Raw genomic sequence first — 20,008 nt, 5'->3', positions numbered from 1 at the left:
CAAGTCAGGGGCGGGGTCGGGTAGGATCCCAGTTCTACCCCTCACCCAAAGGCCAGAAGAACCCCTCTCATTGTTAAAATGCACCATGAGGAGGTTTGCCCCGGGGCCAGCCATCCCAAGTTCTTTGAACCTCTTCCCTCTTGACTTTCCCTCTTTTTTATCTTGCTGGAAAATGGAACAAAGTTTGAATGTTGGAAAATACCGTAAGGAACATCTAGTTCCAACCCCCTAACACTTGCATACTCTGTAAAGCCCCACCCAAAATTCATCCAGCCTTTGCTTGCATACCTCCAGGAACAAAGACCTCACTACCGCCAAACATAGCACAGAACATTCTGACACAGGACTGACTATTCTTCCTTTTGTTAAGTAAAACTCTCTTTTTGTGCAACTATCATGTACTGAGAGCCTCTTTCTACACTTTGGAGCCGGATAAAACAAGCATTATCCCTTTTCCTTTAGGTGACCTTTCAGACGTTTGAAGGCCATGCTCTTATTTCCCACAGGTCTTCTCAGTAGGTGTCAGCCACTCCCTTGCCCAGGGAACTTGGCCTGTGACAACCTGTTGGAGGCTCAGTTTTCTTACATGTAAAATGGAGATAATATCTAGTTTGGTGCACCTGGGTGGCTCAGTTGGTTAAACATCTGCCTTCAGCTCAGGTTGTGATCCCAGGGTCCTGGAATCGAGTCCCACATCAGGCTCCCTCCTCTGCAGGGAGCCTCCTTCTCCCTCTGCCCCTGCCTCTCTCTCTTTCTTTCTCACTGTCTCTCATGACTAAACAAATAAAATCTTAAGAAAAAAGATCTAGTTTTCAGGATTGCTGTTGGGATTAAAAAGAATGCATGCTGGGGCACCTGGGTGGCTCAGTGGGTTAAAACCTCTGCCTTCGGCTCAGGTCATGATCTCAGGGTTATGACACTGAGCCCCTCTTCAGGTTCCACACTTAGGGTGGAGTCTGCTTGGGATTCTCTCTGCCTCTCTGTTCCTCCCGCTCCGTCGTGCGCGCAGAGAGTGCGCGTCGTGCGCGCTCTCTCTGAAATAAACAAATAAATTTTAACAAATAATCAGAATCAAAATCAAAAGAATGCATGCTAATGTCTCAAAGGAGCCTCGCCCATGGCAGACCTCCAGTACGTAGGAGCAACTGTAATTATCCTCTGCCCTGGGACAGAAGGCAACACAACTTCTCCAGCCTAACCACAGCAGAGCGACACCAGACTGACTGTTCCCCCTCCTTCACACTAATGCTGGGCTTCTACCTACGTGGCCTAAGAAGACTCATCTTTTGCAGCAGACGCACTTCGTTGTACCTACTTACATAAACCTGAGATCAACCCAAATCCTTCTAGTCCTTTTGGCTTTAAACCTATTGGGCAGTTAGAGGCAATTTATATTCTCAAAGAACTAGCCTAGTGGCTATTTCCCGACCAGGCCTGAGCCGACGCATCCCCCCCCACACACGCCCTTGCTCACACTAGTCCCTTCTTCCAGAACCTGTTCTAGGCCCTGTCTTCCCTCCAGGGCCAACCTCAGATCTCACCCCCTTACGGAGCCTCTTCAAATCTCCCTCGTTGGAGAAAAACCGCTTCCTCCTTGGAGATCTTACCAAGGACCCTGTCTTAAGGCACAGCTCTTTAACCCCTCGGGAAGCCTGGGTAGCAGAGGGAAGCATGCCTGTTTATCATCCTGCCTGCAACACCTCCCTGCTCCCCTGCTTCACCTGAACCGTCTGCTCATCACGGAGTCCTCCTTGACCCCCAGCACGAAGCCTGGCTCTTGTGAAGTATCTGTTGGTGGGATCCATTGTTCTGAGCGTGGAGACTGCCGCACTCAGGCCATGGCCGGTGTGTGCACAGGGTAGGTAGACGGTGCTGCTGCTCATTATTTCTGTGTAATTATTGAATAACTATAAGGGCTGGTGGCCCAGCCCAGGGGTGAGGGCCCAACAGAAGCTGCAGCCTGAGGCAAATGTGAATTAGAGGCCGCCCCCCAGTGAATCTAGGCTGACAAGGGTTGGGGGTGGGGGATGGATGGAAGCCTGGCAACAAGGCCCCTGTTACAAGAAGATTCGCAGAGAAAACAGTGTGTGAAACAAAGATGGTCGCTGGGTTCCGGCCCTCTGGCTACTGGCCTTTGGCACATTTTCCATTCAGAAGAGGAGCTGCTGCTTCTGGAGCATGGACACCTGTGAAAAAGCCTCGTTGAGGGGAGGAGGGGGCACACTGGCCTCTCAAGCTCATGGAGAATATCCCTGGGAGGAGGGGACAGCCCCGGGATGGTTAAGACCCTGCTTTCTACCTCTGCACCTTCGGCCTGTGCATCTTTCTGTTTCTGGCAGACACCCCTCACGCTGGAGCACGTGGTAAAGAGGCAGTTTCTGTCCCGGCTGTCTGGGGGCTGCTTTCCCGCAGACAGGGGCTGTTCCACAGCTCACGTGGGGAGATGGGTCCAGTCACAAATAATGACAGTGAGACATGTGACCCGTGTGCAGGCACTGGGAGAGACTCATAGTCAAAGAGGTCAACTGGGAGCCTCTTGCAATGGGCCGGCCGAGTGGTCATGACAGCCGTGCCAATGGTGTGCGGAGGAGCCTGCAGGGGTGGGGGTGGGGTGTCCCTCTGGCTCAGACAGAGAAGCTTCCAGAAGCTCCCCCCCTCCCAAGGCAAGGCTAGGGTGGAAGGTCCTCCTCTCCCATAATCCCACCATAAGGTGACATGGTTGCCTGTTGAATCATCCCGTCAAACCCCCGTCCATAGTCCGTGAAGACGTCCATGTCTGTCTTACCCAATATTGGGAATATGCATGCAGCACATAGTAAATACTTCATCAATATTCATTATGTTCTTAATTAATCCACTGTCCAGTTGGCTCTGACACTGAAGTGTTCCCACAGATGCTACCTCTCACGTGGGCTCCCTTCGGGCCACAGCACGTCTCAGGGCCTTCCTATCTTGGACCTGTGTCTCACCCCAATTTTCTTCCTGCTCTGGGAACTAGATTTTGGGTCCCCCTCCACTCTCTCATGTGTTCTGAACTGTGCCGCCGGAACACCATCTTTGGCTTTGTCTTCCCTGCCTACTGATGACCACTCGCAGCCGTGCGATCCCACACTGGGTCCAGGTAAGAGAGCGTTTCAGAGTCTGGGATATCTGTAAGTTCCCTTTGTTGCTAATAATCGACTCCCCTAATTACGACTTCTCGTCTGTATAACACCCTTTTGCTCCTTCTTGCTGGCTCTTGACTGCCTGAAACCCAGCACAGCCGTGAGACATCTATGCTAATTTAGAAATGGTTCTTGTGAGCAGCTGGCATTTGTATACACTTGCGTGCTTTATGATTTACAAAGCCCTTTCACATACGTTATCTCATTTAGTCATCACCCTGTCCCCGGGAGGGAGGTGTTGATACCGCCAATGCAGTGGACCCCGACGTCTGCTCTGAGCGCTTGCACCGCGCTGGCGCGGATGAGCCAGCTGGGGCTTTCCAGACGTGAATCAGTACAAGTGTCGAGCTGCCTGATTTGCCCTCATTAAAAAAACCCACAGAACATAAATCCCAATTTACGGCTGATAACCTATCTGCAATTTACAGGCTTTCAATTGAATACTGAAGTTTGATAGAAATGAGATTACTCCTATCTCAATTTAAAATCCAGTGATATGACTAACATTTCCCCTATGTCTCTCCTCACCTCCTGAATTATTATTAAGCGAGTGCTCCTAGTTTATCCCTTTACTAGTTTGCAACAGCAAGAAATAATTCACCCCGGTCAGGACTAAGGAGGGCAGAACTAAGGACAGAAGGAGGAAGAGAAGGGAGTTTATTAGGGCATAGGCAGAAATGAGAGGAGAAATCCACATCTCTGTGTGTTTCCCTCCCCTGGGCGGGGAGAGAAAAGGAGTTGAGAATCCAGGTCACTGGGTAGAGACTGCAGGGGGCAGAAACAAGCGCACTGCCCAGCCAGTACCAGCCACTGACGGTAAACTAATCACTCCAGGTGTAGAAAGGGCACAGTGAGAAAGGGCACAAAGATATTTGTATGTCTTGAGGGGATGAGACCAGATGACTTCACGCCACGTCCAGCCTAGAAGAGGCTGTGTTTCTGATCTCTGGAATATTCTGCCACACTCCTTGGGACTCCCATCATGGTACCTGGTGCGGGTGCCCCTTTAAATCTTTCAAAGCCCTCCACTCTAGTTCCGTCCCAGCCTAGAGGGGACAGCAATTAGAAGGTGATGCAGATTCCTCCGAGTGGATCCAGTGGCTACAGGAAGAACTGACAGGTGACAGTGAGAGAGGTTAAGAGAAGAAACATACGTGGAAAAGCACAGTAGCCACATTCTATTCAGCATAGTGGTTCCGAAGGCATCAAGGCAGGGCAGCCCAGTATAGGAATTAATGTTGATGACAACTCCAAGACATCAAGAGAGGTCAACCATTAGATAGGTCACTGAGAGCTAACTGGTCACTTGACTCATTTGCAAAATATTTATTGGCCGTCCAGGACGCACCTGACTCTGGACCCAGGGATAGCAAGATGGATAAAGTATGGTCCTCACCTTCAAAAGGTTCTGGACTTCAGTTTCTTGGAGCTGTAACATGAGGGAGCCAAACTCTGCGGTTCCTAAGTTTCCTTCCTGGGGGCGCTAAAAGCTTTATGCCTTATGGCTTGATCCTCAATGGTTTCGTGAGGTGGTAACCCGGGCCCTAGAATCCTTTTTTTTTTTTTATTCAATTATCTTTATTAACCTATTAACGTTAATACTTAGTTATCCAGAACCTGTTTTGCAAATGAACAAACTGAGGCTCAGAGGGGTTCATGTCTGGCTCAAGGTCACACAAGCAGGGCCAAGACGCTCAGCCACCTGGACCAGTCACACCGACGAGATGGATCTTCCTCTCTCCCTTGCACTCTCTCTGCACTATCTTCCTTCCTCCAAAAGGGCAAGCAGAATAGACAGGGAACAGCCCACACACCTGACAATGGCACGGATTTCCCGGTCTGGAATACAACATTCAGCAGCTAACAAAACAAAAATCGTGTGTAACTGAACAATCATAAATATCCGTACGACCACGTGCACCCGCAATGGCATGAAAGGATCTGTCAAAGTCAACAACAGGGTAAGTCATAAAAGTCAGTAGTGATGTCTACCAGCCAACCATGCTGAACAGCTAAAGTTCCTTTGAGACAAAATATGGTAGAAGGAAAAAGGCAGCTTGGGAGTTCTACATTAAAAAAAGAGGGGGGGGGAAGACGAGCAAAACCCAAAAAACCAAACACACGCATTACTGCTGGTAGCTTTTGTTTAGGCACAGAGTAAAGGGGGCAGGTGCAGGATCCCTGTCAACCAGAGATGGCCACCAGCATACTCCTCGCAAGAAGGCAGTGAAAAATCAGCCCTGGGAATGAGCATTCCTGGCTCTGCTGGCTGCATTCCTCCCCAGCTCTGGGGTAGGTAACATTCCCTGAAGCTCAGAGAATTGGTGTGCTCAGGCTGAGGCTAGGGAGTTGCTGGGCCAGGATCTGAACTCAGCCTGAGTGGAGAGTTCCAGCTCTTTCCACTCCTCAAGCAACCTCCAAGACATGGCTCTGCTTCAGTACTTATTAGCCATGTGGTCTTAGACCCCTCAGGCTCCCGAGACCTGCTTCTCTTGTGGAATTGTTATAAAGATCAGAGATTAAATGCACGAGCTCTTTGCTCTCTGAAAAGACTTCTACAATCATGGTGACATTACTAACAATAACAAGAATGACACTTACTGAACATGTACTATGTGTCAGGCACTGGGCTCACTGCTTTATAGAAATTGCTCCATTCTGTCCTCACAGTAATCTGTGAAATGGGTACAACTACCCACAATCTATGAAAAAAACGGAGGCCCGCAGAGGTGAAGTATAGGGCAAGCCGTCGGGGGCAGGGCTAGGGAAGGAGCAGCTTTCCTTGCTCCAGAACCCTTGCCAGGACCCAGCTGCTGAACCAGAAGCTTCCACTACCTTCTGTAGTTTTATTGCCTTCCTCCCCTGTGGTCACAACTTGCCTAGTGTGAGACTTTGCCTTTTGATGCTGGAGCTAGAAATTGTCATGTGGGAAGGCCAGCATGTTCTGCCATTGAAGGAGACTGCTTTCCGTGTTTCTCTGTAGCCGGTCTTTGTCCAGCTGAAATGAAGAATGCCGCTGAGAACATTTATGATGTCCCAAGCTAGGAGACAGGTACACCCCAGGTTCCGAGGGTGTGCAGTCTAACGGGGGCAACCTGAAAACAAGTATTTACAGGGCCCCATCTATGAGCCAGGCTCTTGATGAGGCCTTAGGGACACAAAGATGAGCAAGATAGAGGGTGTGTTGGGGCGCCTGGGTGGCTCAGTGGGTTAAGGCTTCTGCCTTCGGCTCAGGTCATGATCTCAGGGTCCTGGGATCGAGCCCCACATTGGGCTCTCTGCTCAGTGGGGAGACGGCTTCCTCCTCTCTCTCTGCCTGCCTCTCTGCCTACTTGTGATCTCTATTAAATAAATAAATAAAATCTTAAAAAAAAAAAAAAAAAAGATACAGGGTATGGTGATACAGGCCAGAGCTGGGATGTGCCTGGGGTAAATTGGGGCCCAGAGAAAAGGCCCCTGACTCTGCGGGGTGGGAATGGAAACTCCAAGGAAGTGAGATTTTAGAGCCCAACCCTGAAATTGTCTGCACTGCTCGAGAGTTTCCATTATAATCGGCTCTAATCCTCTCAGCAACAGCCCTGTTGGGCAGATCCTATTAGTTTATAGATAAAAGTTGTGAGGAACTTGCTCAAGGCACCACAGCAGGAAGTGGCAGACTAGAGTCTCTGACTCCAAGCCTGCCAGACTCTGCAGTCTGTGCACTTTCTAATATGGACGGCAGCCGCAGAGGTTCAACAGTAGGTTGAAGAAAGACACAGCTCACCACGAATGAACACAGCAGGAAAGCGGAACCGCGCCACCATCCAGAAGGTGATGGGGATGGGGCATGACAGGTTACACAAGTTCTTTCATTATCCTGGTGTGTCCTCTGGGTCAAGGGGGGGGGTTGGTGTCCTAGAGGGGCAGGGCCCCTTGCCCAGCAGTCCATGGGACAGGGTGAATGTTTTCGGTGGGGAGGTTGGTCGAGGATGAGGGGTTGTCCGTCTTCATGTCGTAAGAAATAGAAACTTGAGAAATAACTTGAGAAGAAACATACTAACGAGAAAAAAAGCAAAAGGTAAAGAAAGAAAAGAAAAGCAAACAAGAAAGGGAGTACGGGGGAGATGGGTAGGGAGAGGCCAGGCCCTCAGCGGCCTCTTCTCGAGGGGCTTGGCCTTGCCCCCCGCCCCCTCTTCCTTCCCCTCTGCGTCTGGCTCTTGCCGCCTCTCCGTCTCCGTAGCAGGCCGAAAGATGCTTCCAAACACTTTCTCAGATCTAACATCTCTGATCTGCAATTCTAAATCCCCAGGAGAGAGAATGTGATTTGTTCCCCCTTGGGCCACCCAGGGTGTGTGGGCGTCCAGCCTCAGAGAAGGTGGGGTTTGGACGGCGGGGCAGACCCCTGGGGGTCATTCTGGAGGGCTCTGGAGAGGTGTCCAACTCTAGACATCGTTAGATCCCATGTTCTGGAAAGACAGTGCTGAGAGGTCTGCCCTTTAAAGTGATACATTGGCTTCCACATTTATAATTCTTCTGCGGTGTTATTAAATCCATAAATAAAGATTTAATCTTTTAAGCTCTGCATTGTGAGAGCAGAAGTTAAAGAGCAGGCAGAGGAGAGCTTGTCGGCTTCGGTGGTGGCTGGTGGCGGGGGTAGAAAAGGAGGGAGCTTCCAGTCTGCTGGGGCTGAGGAGACAGTGATAGATGCAGAGGGTGCAGGACCCCCCCCCCACACACACACACATACCACATACGCAGCAGAGCTCTTGGACCACACTGCCCTGCCCAGGCAGCCACAGAGAGGCTGGACAGCAGGTCCAGAGGCTGGGACAGACATCTCAACAAATCTCAAAATGAGCACGTTTTGACCTGAACAGTTAGTGGAGGATCCCAGGAGCCTCAGGGAGGGATGGGGCTCCTGCACTAGGAGATGGACTAAGCCTGAGGGAGGAGGAAATGGAGGAGGGAAAGGGCTTTGCTTCCTGCGTCGTCCGGAGTCCTGTCCCAGAGGAAGCACTGACAGCTGAATCAACAACTTCATCCGTCCATCTCTGCCCTTCCCTCCTTACCACCCAGAGCTCGGACAACATGGGCTCAGGCTCCTTGATAAAAACGGCAAGACGAATACTTAGGGCTCTCTGGCGGCCAGACCCAGACACAAAGACCAGCACCGGGGAGGGGAAGATAATGAGAACAAAAAGGAGAGCCTGGGAGTTAGGGCAGGAGGCTCAGCGCTGCAGTGGGGGGAAGGGAGCCCTCTCCATCAGGCCTTGTGATGGGAAGGCACCATCTGGACCGCTGATGTGGCCAAGGGCTGTGGCCCAGCAGCTCAGCCTTGTCGGCCCAGGGGTTGGGGGCAGATGTGGGGCTTCTCTTTGGGAATTTAGTCCTCTCTCCCCCATGCAGGGCTCTGCCTCCCACTGCCTTTTGTTCAACCCAAAGCAGTGGTCACAGCCTGTCTCTGCCAAGTGATGGGTTACAGAGGGTCTGAGAAGGGGCAGTAAGGCTGGTTTGGGATGATAGGATTCAGCTACCGAAGCACTCCCTTGAGCAGCAGAGAATTCAGTTTGATGAATTTGGACAGTTCACTGGATCTGCCCACACAGTTCCACTCACCTTCCAAAATGCTTCCAGAATAGCACTAGGTATGGTATGGGAGCCAAAAAGAAAAAAAAGCAAAAAGGAATAAATGACAAGGCTCCAGAGATTTCTGTCCTTTCAGAAAAGTCTCAGTGAACTTCTCCAAAGAAAATTGAAGAAAAAAAAAAAAGGATAATACATTATATGTTTATTTAAAAAATTAAAATAAAACCCTGAAAAAAAAAAGGGGGGGGGGTGTTTTTGCCTTTCTCATTGACGATGGAGGCAAAGAAAGACGCTATGAAGACGGGTCCCCACATGGGAGGCAGAAGGTCCTGGTTTTTACATCCTGCTCCTCATACTGATGTCATGTCCACACAGTCTCAGAGCTGTTCCCTTCTGAGGGTCGTCCAAAACCCATTCCTGATGTTTGCAGCCCTATCAAGATAACTCACAGACCCGGCCCCAGCCTCTCGACTGTGAGGCTGTGACTCTCATACTGTGAGGGTGTCACGCTTATGAGGAGTGAGGAGACCATCTTCCCTACGTGCACACACATACAGTGACCCCCGCTGGGCTGGGACCCCTCTCTCTACAGGCCTCCAGGGAGAGCTCCCTCCTCCACACCCCTCCCCTGCACCGCCTGCCGGAGCCAGATGTTCCGTGGGCAGCCCCCTCTGTGGGTGACAGGCGGTGATTACTGTTGCCAGCCCCACATTAGGAGAGAATTGAATGGGAGAGAGCCCCCACCCGCCCCGGGCTCCTTACAATAGCGCCTTTGTGAGGTGCTTCGCTGTCTCTCCTTTCCCTTCTTCACCAACCTACATCAGGGGCAGCTCTGCCTGGGGAGAGAAGAAAAGAAGACAAAAGGAGGATCACAGGGCCTGGCTGATCCACCCTATCCTGGAGGGGGGGGTGTCCTTTAGGGAAAAGACATGTTCCTTTCTCCTCCCTCCCCACACAGAGGTCAGTGACTACCAGGACCCTCGGGCTGTCTGAGGTCTACTCCAGAAAGGCAGGGCATGTTGTCCATCACACTGCCTTGCTCCGGGGTGCAGAAAGGGGGCATGAACCTGGGCTGGCCACCCGCACCCCCACCCCTACCCCTACCACTCCCCCACCCCCAGGGAGGGACCAGACTCCCAAAGCCATGGTTTTCCTCTCGGGATCCCTCCCCTTCCCTCATGGCCTCCTATAATCCTGAGCCTGAGGGCCAGGGCAGGAAAGGGTTAAGTTTCCAGGCCTCCTGGCCAGGCTTCCGCCAGGTTCCAGGACTGTGGTGGGGGTGACCAGAGGGATGTGTTGGGAAACTGGTAAAGCTACCATCTGGGGCATGGTCGCTGGCCCTCCTCCTGGCCCAAACCGCAGACGCCGTGGCAGCAGGAAAATCAGCGCGGTTCAGAGCAAGCTCCATTGTGTAACCGGCCCTGGGGGACTGCCCCAAGTTGGAGAGGGAGTGGGGCTGGGGCTGGGGGAGAATTCACCTCAGAAGTGAGACCCGAGGTTCTTTCCCAAAACACATTTGGGGCTCTGGTCTTCATTAGAGTCCAGGGGGACTCAAGTCCACTTTATGATTTAAACCCTCTGAGATCTGCAATGGGAAGCTCTGCCCCTGGGCCCCAGTCTGGCAGCCGAGGGCAGCGCTGGGAGGGCCCGTGTGGAGGAGAGGTGGGTGTGGAGGGAGGCCTTCCCTCGGTCAGCCTCCTCAAGTGGCGGGATTCTGTGCTTCCCCAGGCGCCTCACGGTAAAATCTGTAACTCGAGAAGTCCCCTCTCCCTCGGCAAGAGAGCCCAGCCAAATCCCTCATGTGGCTTACGGAGTGGCAGTGGGGTGGAGAAGGAAAATGCGGGGTCACAGAGAGAAATCTGAGCTGAGGGCCACCCCCAAACACACACAGGCGAGGAGCAGTGGATTTTCCTTTTAATGCAAAACCTTGCAATACAAAATGATGTGGAGAAAGCCCCCATTCTCCGGGGCACTAAAAGGAAAGGGCAGAGAGCCAAAGTCTCCTCCTCCTAGAACTCTCTCTCTCCCTCCACCGGACTTGCACTGAGGCAAGAAATATTCTGTTGCCCGTTTGCTGGGGCTGCCCCCAAAGGAGGGTCAGAGCTCTGGGTCTGCGTGGCCTTTGGCCTGAAATTCATTGCCAGGGGGCAGGAGGGGAGCAACACTTAGGGTTTTCTCTCTTTCAGCTCTGAAAAGATCTCTCGAGATCTAAGGTCCCACAGGAAACGGAGGGGCTATGAGAATCTGGCTTCCATTGGCTGCGTTTAGGGGCCCCAAACTGCAAGTTGCCCACATCTGGACGAGGAGCAGGAAATGTCGCAGGGACAGAAATGTGTAGAGGTGAGGGAGATTCAACCACCAGAGCTGGGTGCTCAGACTTCTTCCTCTTTCCTTCTCATCTCCAGCTTATAGACAATCTGGTAGCCATCATCCCAGGCGTAGAGCTGGCGCTCCCGGGGGTTGTAACGGAGGCTGGCATGGGCCCCATATCGGCGGGGGAAATACGGGAGTGCCGCCCTTTCGGGAGTCAGGGTGCCGCTGGCATCAAAGGAGCACTGGATGCGGGCGCGGCTGGCAGGGCGGGTGTTATAGACAACGTACAGTGTCCCACAGATGACAAAGGCAGCCTCAGCATTCTCTCTGGGACATGGGGTGTCCCACTGCTGCTCGGTGTCCAGGGTCTGAGGGTCTAACTTGGCCAGGCACAAGTGCCTGTCATCTTCCCGAGTGGCATAGACAGCCCAAAGGCCCTCCTCATCAGCAGCCAGGTCAATGTACGTGTCTGCCGTCAGCCCGTACGGGGGGATCAAACCCTCTGCCGGGAACACCGAGCTGTCTACCACGGTCCGGTTTGCCAAATGGAATTTGATGAGCTGCAAAGTGTTCTCCAGCTCACCTCCCCCTCCAGGTCCTCCAGGCGGCCTCCGGGCATAATAAAGAAAGCCACCATACACCAGCTGCCCCGTGCCTACCCAGGGGAAGGGCACCCGGACCCGGGAAGCTTTCCGGGCAGCCATGGCGAGGGTGAAGTCCCGCAGCCTTGGGAAGACAAAGGCTGTGTCATTCTGTGTCCCATCTAATACATAGATCTTCTCTGTCGGCCCCATTGGATCCTTGGTCCATAGACCAGCCGGGCCACCGAACCGCTTCAGGATCTTCATTGATCTCACCTGAGAGATGGTGTAGCCACAGTCTGTCGGGGACGGAGAAGAAGAGCACAGGACAAGACAATACACACAGGAGTTAGATGCCCGCTACGGGAACCCCCCAGGGTGGGCCGCGTTGAGGACGGCTGCCAGTGGACGCCTCCACTCATACAGAGGATAGGGAAAAGGGTGCCCCAGAGGTCTAGGTCCCCAGAAATGCGCCCAATGGACCTGTCATTATAGAGTCTCCTAAAGCAGATTCCAGAAGATCACACCAAAGTGGCCTCTGGGACAAGGAGAAAAACAGGGAAGAGCCAAGGCAGAATACATGCCGTGAGAGTGGCAGGCCTCTGCTTACCTGTCAGCATATCGTACTTCTCGTTTCTTCTGCCCTTGCCTTTGATCCCAGGGCCTCCGGTCACCTTCTCATCAACTTCCACACAGGGGAGAGCTGGGTTCTGGGTCTCCAGATAGTCAACCTCCCGCTCCAGACGGTCTACTCTCCCCGAAATGCTGTCAGCCTCAGTCCTGAGGGCCTCACGCTCCTTCTCGGCCACCTCCAGCAGCGGCAACATCTTGTTCTTGAAGTCTCTCAGCTCAGCGGCATGCCGGCTACTTTGGTCCTGGCACTGGGCCAGCCGTTCCTGCAGGGATAGGGGCCAGGAGAGGGGCTGAAGGGTTACCACTCCCAGGCAGGGAGAGGCCCAACCAGGGAGTGAGGAACAGGAAAAAGCACAAACTCGGCCAGAGATTAACTCCCTTCCAACCCCCACTGAAGGGAAACCAGATGTTCAGAGATGCCAAATGTGCAAAAAACCCAGTTGGGATCACCTAGGCCTCGACCCCCCACTTCATGTCCTCCAAGCCGCTGTGGGTGGCCTAAGTCCAGGAGGGTAGTAAGGGGTCTCGGCTCCCCTGTACTGGTCTCCTCTTGGGAATGAACAGATTTCAACTTGGGAATGCCACAGACTTCAAACTGTTAAAAAGACACAAAGCTGCAGATTCTCTGGGAACTTCCAACTCTCACAGAATCATCAGCTGCCCCTGAGATGCTGTCCTGCCATGCTAGCTCTCATGTCCGTGTCCTCAGTCCCCTTTATCCCACGCAATCTCAGGGTAAAACACAAAGGCCTGTTTGCTTTGGAATCGCTCTGTCGTTGCGGGGGAAGGAGGAGGGCTTGCACTTATAAGGATACTCTTAATAAGAGTTTTCTGTATGTCCTCACAGAGCCCTGTCTTGCCATGTCCCCAGATCCCTGACACCCTGGGTGAATCAGCAAGAGATGGGAAGTCCTTCCCGCCTGGCCCAGGAGAGAAAGGAGTCACTCACCTCCAAGGCAGCTAGTCGGCGTTCCATGTACTCCACAAGGTGGTGCTGCTGTCCTTGAAGGGGTTGAAGCCATGATAAAAGGAACAAGGTGACAAGAGGCGTGCAGGGCCCCATGGCAGCAGAACGGGGCCGGAGTAGGAGTGTGAGGTCCCGTGCCTTTTCCACTCAAGCCCGCGGCTTAGCTTTGGAGGCGGGGTGGGGGCGGTGCCTTCTCTCTTTCTGGATCTCGGGTCTCTCTCACTACTCTGGAATGCTTTCACAGTCTCCTTAGAGCCCCCACCCGCTCCTTTCTGCCTGGACTGATCAAACACAGATGGCCCTATGGCAGAGCAGCCAGAAGCCTTAACCGCCTCCCGTCTAGGATGCAGGCTCCCCAGGAGAGGGGAAGAAGATGAAACCCCAGGGCAGAGGCCTTCCGGGCAGTCACCCAGAAAAAGGAGCTAGCAGCAGGAGGGAGGGGCCCCAGAGTACACTCAGCAAACTCTATTCCTGTTTTAGGAGAATGCATGCGTCCTTCCAGTCAGTGCTGGCTTCTTAAGAAACATCCATCATTAATCTTTTCCTTTCCCAGCAATAATAGCATGAATTGTTTTCTGCCTTGTTGAGTGGAAGCTGGAAGCAGGAGAGATGAGGTTTGAGGGGAAGAGGTGGGAGAAAAGATCGGAGGTCCCAGCTACACTACCTTCTTCTATAGCTCATTGGCGCCATCTTGTGATAGGCACCTGGTGTCATCTCAGGATTCACAGGGAAACCAAGGCTTAGACCTCAAGTTCCGTGGAAAATTTTCCACAAAGTGAGCCAAGCAGATTGAGTTTACAGGGCTTTTCATCATTAAAACACAGATTTCCCCACAGACTTACCCAACTACTTAAGGGGCTATCCCAATCTCTCTCTGATTTAGCCTAAGGAAGAGAATATAACTGAGATTTAAAAACAAAAAAAAAAAAACAAACCCAGATCACTGACAAGTTAAATTAATTCTTGATTACCTGGTAGTGAGATTGATGGCAGAGCCTTTCTACTTGGCTTTCTCTTACCTGAACGCTTCTAGGTACATTCTCTTACCAAAACTGGGGAACGTTCAGTGAGTCCACCCTGGTTTCATGCTCATTTATTTAGGAAAAAAAAAATTGGAAAAATAGAATGTGTTGCAGTCTAAATCAAAATACATGTGTTCTGACCAATGGGAGAGAAGAGCTTATTGATCATTTCTCTTGGTTATGGTCCAAAAGTGTTTCTAAATGTGTCTCATCTCTATATCCCAACCATGACTGCAGAACCCCACAATGAATTAATGGCCATTGTAGGGTAGATGTGGCCTGAAACACATGTCAAAAAAACCCCAAGTGTATATAGCGTTTATTCAGAGACCTGCAGTGATTGATCTAGATAAATCTCTAGTTCTTTATCAGGAGAAATTTTCTTCACTTTAGGATCAAGAGAAATCTAATCAGAGGGGCTCCTTCTCCAAAAGGACTTCTAACAATGCAGCTTGAAAGGTGGAAAAAATAGCGTCTTCTGTGGTGGTTCTGATTTTCATTACGATATTTCAGATGGTTGGTGGAATGTGCTAGGAAACAAAGTTTAGTTATCCTGGGTCTGAAGTTCTGTCTCTTTCAGAGGGACAGGACCAGATGATCTTCAGTTAGGGCCCAGACACTCCATTCTTGGGCAGTGTTTTCTATCAACTCCGATTCATTTCCATTGTGGATATTTGTATGAAAGATGGATTTGCCCCTAAGCCACCACTGATGTTCAGCTGCGATGTACTTAGCCACTCCAAAGATGCCATTTTTTGGTCCCCTTTGCACCTCCCCTCTAAAAGAAGTCAAGAACAGCCAAATGAATCAGAAAATTTACCCATTTTATTGATGCATTGCAATTGCTCTACATTTTACCATATTATGTAGAAAATACTGAAAATACAAGCTACTTTGTAAAACCAAAGACAAACATTGAATCCAAAGATAAACTATGTTTTACACAATGGACCCTTTTCCCGTAGTTAGTATTAAATTTTAAATATCTATTTCTTTTGTTAAAATGATTATTTTACATACTCCCTAAGTACATCTGCATTACAAACATAGCTCAATAATTCTCAGAAACTGTTTCTAGAGGCTTGTTGTAAAAGGAAGCGCACAACCAGAAAAGGGAGAAAGCAAAAAAAGTTTAAATCGCACACAATAACTAGCATATCAAATACATTTAATAAAGTTGAAATTCCATTGCAATATCAAGGATTCAAAGCAGAAATACTAACATTACATATAATGTACATATAATGTACTGCTACATGTAGTGAGATTATTTTTCAAGCTGAATCAAAACCACACATTATATAAAGTTTAGCGACAAACAACCATGTGGACATGCTGCACCAACCATCAGTAAAAAAAAAAAAAAAACAAAAAACCCAAAATAGGAAGCAGGCTTGGGCCATTCCTGTCACTGAGAGGCATTTCATCTCCTATCCTAAAACAAACCAACCTAACCAGTGGGTTTTTGCAGAATAATGCTGAATAAAACACGCATTACTGTGCTTGCCTGGCTCAGGGCAGTCAAGCTGAGCCCCTCTAGTGGAGGAGGATGGATGGCTAGAACTGTGTGAAATGGAGTTCTGATTTCTGGGGCTGGTATCTGAGCTGAGCACTGACGCCAGTGTCCCCTCCCGGGAGCTATTAAAACTCTGGAGTGATCAAGTGTCCTGATGAGCCCAGAGTGGCTGTACTTAAGCCTTCCCCACTTTCTCTCTCACCCTGAAGGGGAGAAGCTGGAAGCACAAGTTCTGAAAGGATGTAAAGTCTGAAGCTGGCCTGAGGTTAGGCCACTATGACCAGGTGCCAGCTGCTCACTGAATTCACAGGGCTTCCCCCATCCTGTCAGGGCTGGCAATGTGAAGCCCCACGGACAGATTCTAAAGCCACATTGAGCACTATATTCATTCAGCAGACACAGATGGATTTTTATCTTGGTAAATTTGAAATGCCAATTTGCAGGTTAAGGCTGAAAGTTTCTAAAATTCTTAAAGCCACGACTGCTAGTACAGATGTTTCAGATAACAATACACACTCTGGGTATTGTCTTTTCCCCATGGAGTTAGTTAATACTTGCACCTTAAGTGGTATCTACTTACTGGACGGGGGGCAGGAGTGGAATGTTTTGTAACCCCCCCCCCCGGCCCCATATCTTATTTGTCACAAAAACAACAAATCTTTTATCCCTTATAGAGGAAAGATAAGGAATAAAAAATGTTTCTACTAGAAACTAGGTCTGCCTTTGAACAAGAACGTTTGGCAAAAAAGAAAACACAAAGATCACACACATTGACCAGAAAAATGTGTAACATTAGTGATGGAAACTATACGAGCTGCTTCGGTATCTTCACCAATACAGCGGTGCAAACACAACTCAGGAGAATGACCACAAGAAGAAATAAGAAAGAAAGAGAGAGAGAGAGAGAAAGGAAGGAAGGAGAGAAGAAAGGAAAAGAAAAGGAAAAAAAAAAGAAAAACGAAGTAAGAAAAGAAAAGAGAAAAAGCAGAAAACACCAACATGTTCCTGGTAGGCTGTACTAACTATCTGCCCCATCGTGGAAGCCTTTACTCTTTACAATGAAGAAACTCCAAATACCTTGACAGCTCCTCGGTGTTCAACCCGGTACAGAGCTTGCTGACCAGGCTCCATGAAATCTCCCATCTCCATCCTGCACCTCCTTGACGCCATCTCTACAAAGAACCAGTCCTAGACTTAGCCCTCAAGTACATAATTTTCAAATCAGATGGAACACTTCTCTATCTTAGAGTTAACCTTCTTCCCCCAAATCTTTTATGGGCAGGAACATCCCCATCCCCAGTACCCTCCACTTGACCCAGATCCATGCAGGAGCTGAGAGTACAAGGACAATTTCACAGCCCCAAGAATATTCAAGTTGTTAAAAAGAAACGTCAAAAGCCCGATGACTCAACAGGCTTTGGTTCCTTTTTAATATTCTTCACCGGCTCAGAAACCTTCCTGTGAGTTCCCTGTCACCAGCGGCATCACAAAACTCCTCCTCATAGTATGGGGACATGGTAAGCAATACAACAGGCTCTTTGGTATAAACAGATCTGTTATGTTTTTTTTCCAACAAGCAAATATTTTACTAGGAATGGCAACTATTTGCAGGAAGGACTGCCACATGGGAAAAGGAAAAGAAAAATCTCATTCTAAAAGTGATTGCACATACTTTAAAGAAAAAGAAAACCACCATATATTTCATATTGGCTTGACTCCTCTCACCTGCTTCCCAAATTCTCACAGAAGCAAGGTAGCAATGCACCGTGAGAGAGCCACGTGGGGAAAATGCTTCTGTGAGAACTCAGCTGAGATTCCAGACTGGAAAGGGGTAGACATGGTTCTAAAGGAGAAAAGCTGCTGTTTTTATTTTTCAACGTCGGCAGGGAAACTGACAACAATGCATTTACACGACACAGCTACTAATCCTGTTCTGATAAATCCCAGTGAACAGCTTAGGGTCCACAAGGGCTTGCTGGTCCATCCTAAGGCAAGCTCACTGTAAACTCTATGAACCACTACATTATCATATAAGGCACTACAATAAGGGAAGGAGGAGAAAGGGAAGAAGAGACACACACTGAACAACTCCTCACCAGACACACCTGTGCAAAACAATTCCAAGGGTCTCCTCTCCTTGCAGGCAATGCCCCTGCTCATTCAACACTACAGTAATATGCTCTAATATAATTGCAATTAGTTCACATACATTCCAACAAATATCAGTTCATTTTGGTTTAAATACAATGGAGACATCCATTCCATCTCCGGGGTAACACTGGAGGATCAGATACACACTAAATACACAATTCAAGTGTAATCACTACACATTTGATTACAAATAACATTTTGGGTTAGCAGGAAAAATTGCTTGTTATATTTTTCTAATCAATATGTACATATTTAATTATGCAAAATATTAAAACACCACCATTACAAAACTTCTAAAATATTTTTAAATTCAGTAATAAATTTTTAAAATATTTTTTGCAATTCCTACATGCACTTATTGTATAAGTCTTAATAAGAGAGCATTCAATTTGCTGCTGGCATACAAAGGAAGCTACTTTAAAGTATAAAAGCTATACACAACGTTCTTATCTGGTTTCAGATTCTTTAGCTTTCTCCCCAAATAAATCATAGAACAGAAGGGAGAGATGAGGCAAAGAGAGAGAGGTGTATTATTGAAAATTCATATTAATCTTTAGGCAAAGCTCACCAATGCCAACAACCTTTAGGCAAAGCTCATCGATACCAGTATCGCATAATACAAAGAGATTTTGCATATAATAAGACAACCACCACCATACAATAATAACGACCTTAATGGCTTTTCCAATAATAAAATTTAAGCTGAATCAGAGAGAGAAATACTTTTAAAAAATAACTTAAGAAGACTGCATGGTACTTCATTTAAAAAGAGTAATAATACCTAGTGCTTTCACGGTAGGTATGGATTCTCTCACACTAAGTTACCAGCAAATGGTGAGCTGCCTTTTTAACACTACTTTACAATAAACACAGGAGCAACTGAGAGAATCCCAAGAGTAAGTATATAACCAGTTTTGCAAAAAATAACAATTGCCCAGTAAGTATAACATGACATGAAAACAAACTAAACACTGTAGTCTAATGTCCCATAAGGAAAGGTAAAATTTTGAGAGGAGAAATGCCTGATAGTCAAATACAGACTTGTGTAAGCTGCTCTTAAAAGAGGCAATTAAGTCTTGGTTTTTAAATAAGCAAAAAGTGATGATTTTTCTTTTCTCACTTGTTACCAGATTTCAAGTCTTTCTATCAGCATTTTTCCTCTGACCAGCAATTATAATAAAATAAAGTTAAATAAAGAGGGGCTTCACTTGGTCTTAAAAACATTTATAGAAATCAAGTCAGAGAGAAAATATTTTTCAAAGGGTAACTTCAGAACGATCTCTCTTCCTTGGTAACTGCAGAAGATGGGCATCTGAACTCTTCCAAATACCAAAAATGCTGTCACAAAAATAAAGAATTAAAAAATAGGGCAGACTTTGGGAGACTACAACAATGCAGTCAACACTAAGACAGGTTCCCCAGAGAAAAACCTTCTGCTTCAGTGGGCCCCTGCAGAACAAGTTGCTGGCTAAGGAGTTTCAAGAGGGGCCTAAGGGAGGAGTTCATCATAGCCTGTTATTAAGAACTCAGGGCCAGGAACAGGCAGCCATGACCCCTCCTCCCTCTGCTCACCACCTACAAATAGGAATACTGGCTGATCTTGGTCGGACTCAGTGGGTATCCAGTGTAAATTGTTGAGCCTCGGGAAGACCCAATGTAGGACTGGGTGGCAAACTGGTGTTGGTACTGAGCAGGGGCCACACTGGCAGAAGTGAGAAGGCTGGGCCCAACGCTGACAGGGACCTGGTGCACCAGAGTGCTAGGGTGGGTGCTATAGGCTGCAGCATGCCTTGAGGAGCCCTGGGGAGAGAAGAGATGAGCAATGGAGCTGGTGGAGCCCAATGCAGCAGCAGAGGTGGGGGCAGCATACGTATACAGGTGAGGCTGGCTCGGCAGGTGAGCAGGGGCTGGGGCCAGGTGTGGGTGCCCCGTCGAGTGTAGTGGGCTGCCATGCTGGAAGGCGTAGGGGGCCTGGGAGAGCGGGGCCACAAACGCCTGCTGCCTGCGGGGGGCAGGGTTGCTGCTTCTCTCCTGCGAGGTTGGAGCTGACGATGACTGCTGGTTCTGGAAGGAGGAAGAAGGGGGTGAGGACCCTT

General features: G+C 49.1%; 2 protein-coding genes across 4 annotated transcripts in view; both read right to left on the bottom strand.

Moving 5' to 3' along the window:
- Positions 1-10,626: 10,626 nt before the first annotated feature.
- OLFML3 (olfactomedin like 3) lies at positions 10,627-13,626 on the bottom strand. The gene is made up of 3 exons (XM_059375806.1): positions 13,206-13,626; positions 12,234-12,519; positions 10,627-11,922 (listed from the first exon to the last, which is right to left on the bottom strand). Exons 1-3 carry the CDS (start codon positions 13,317-13,319, stop codon positions 11,102-11,104), a joined length of 1,221 nt encoding a protein of 406 aa, XP_059231789.1. The 5' UTR covers positions 13,320-13,626; the 3' UTR covers positions 10,627-11,101.
- A 1,422-nt stretch (positions 13,627-15,048) lies between these two features.
- Positions 15,049-20,008, bottom strand: part of HIPK1 (homeodomain interacting protein kinase 1) — a 51,762-nt gene continuing 46,802 nt past the window's right edge. For all 3 annotated transcript variants that reach the window (XM_059375803.1, XM_059375802.1, XM_059375804.1), the window contains one exon: positions 15,049-19,976. In XM_059375803.1, coding sequence (XP_059231786.1) covers positions 19,488-19,976 — 489 coding nt within the window. In that variant the 3' untranslated portion in view covers positions 15,049-19,487. The remainder of the gene's footprint in view (positions 19,977-20,008) is intronic.

The sequence above is a fragment of the Mustela nigripes genome, chromosome 14, assembly GCF_022355385.1.
Source record: "Mustela nigripes isolate SB6536 chromosome 14, MUSNIG.SB6536, whole genome shotgun sequence".
NCBI lineage: Eukaryota > Metazoa > Chordata > Mammalia > Carnivora > Mustelidae > Mustela > Mustela nigripes.
This window is presented reverse-complemented; position numbering and strand designations above follow the sequence as displayed.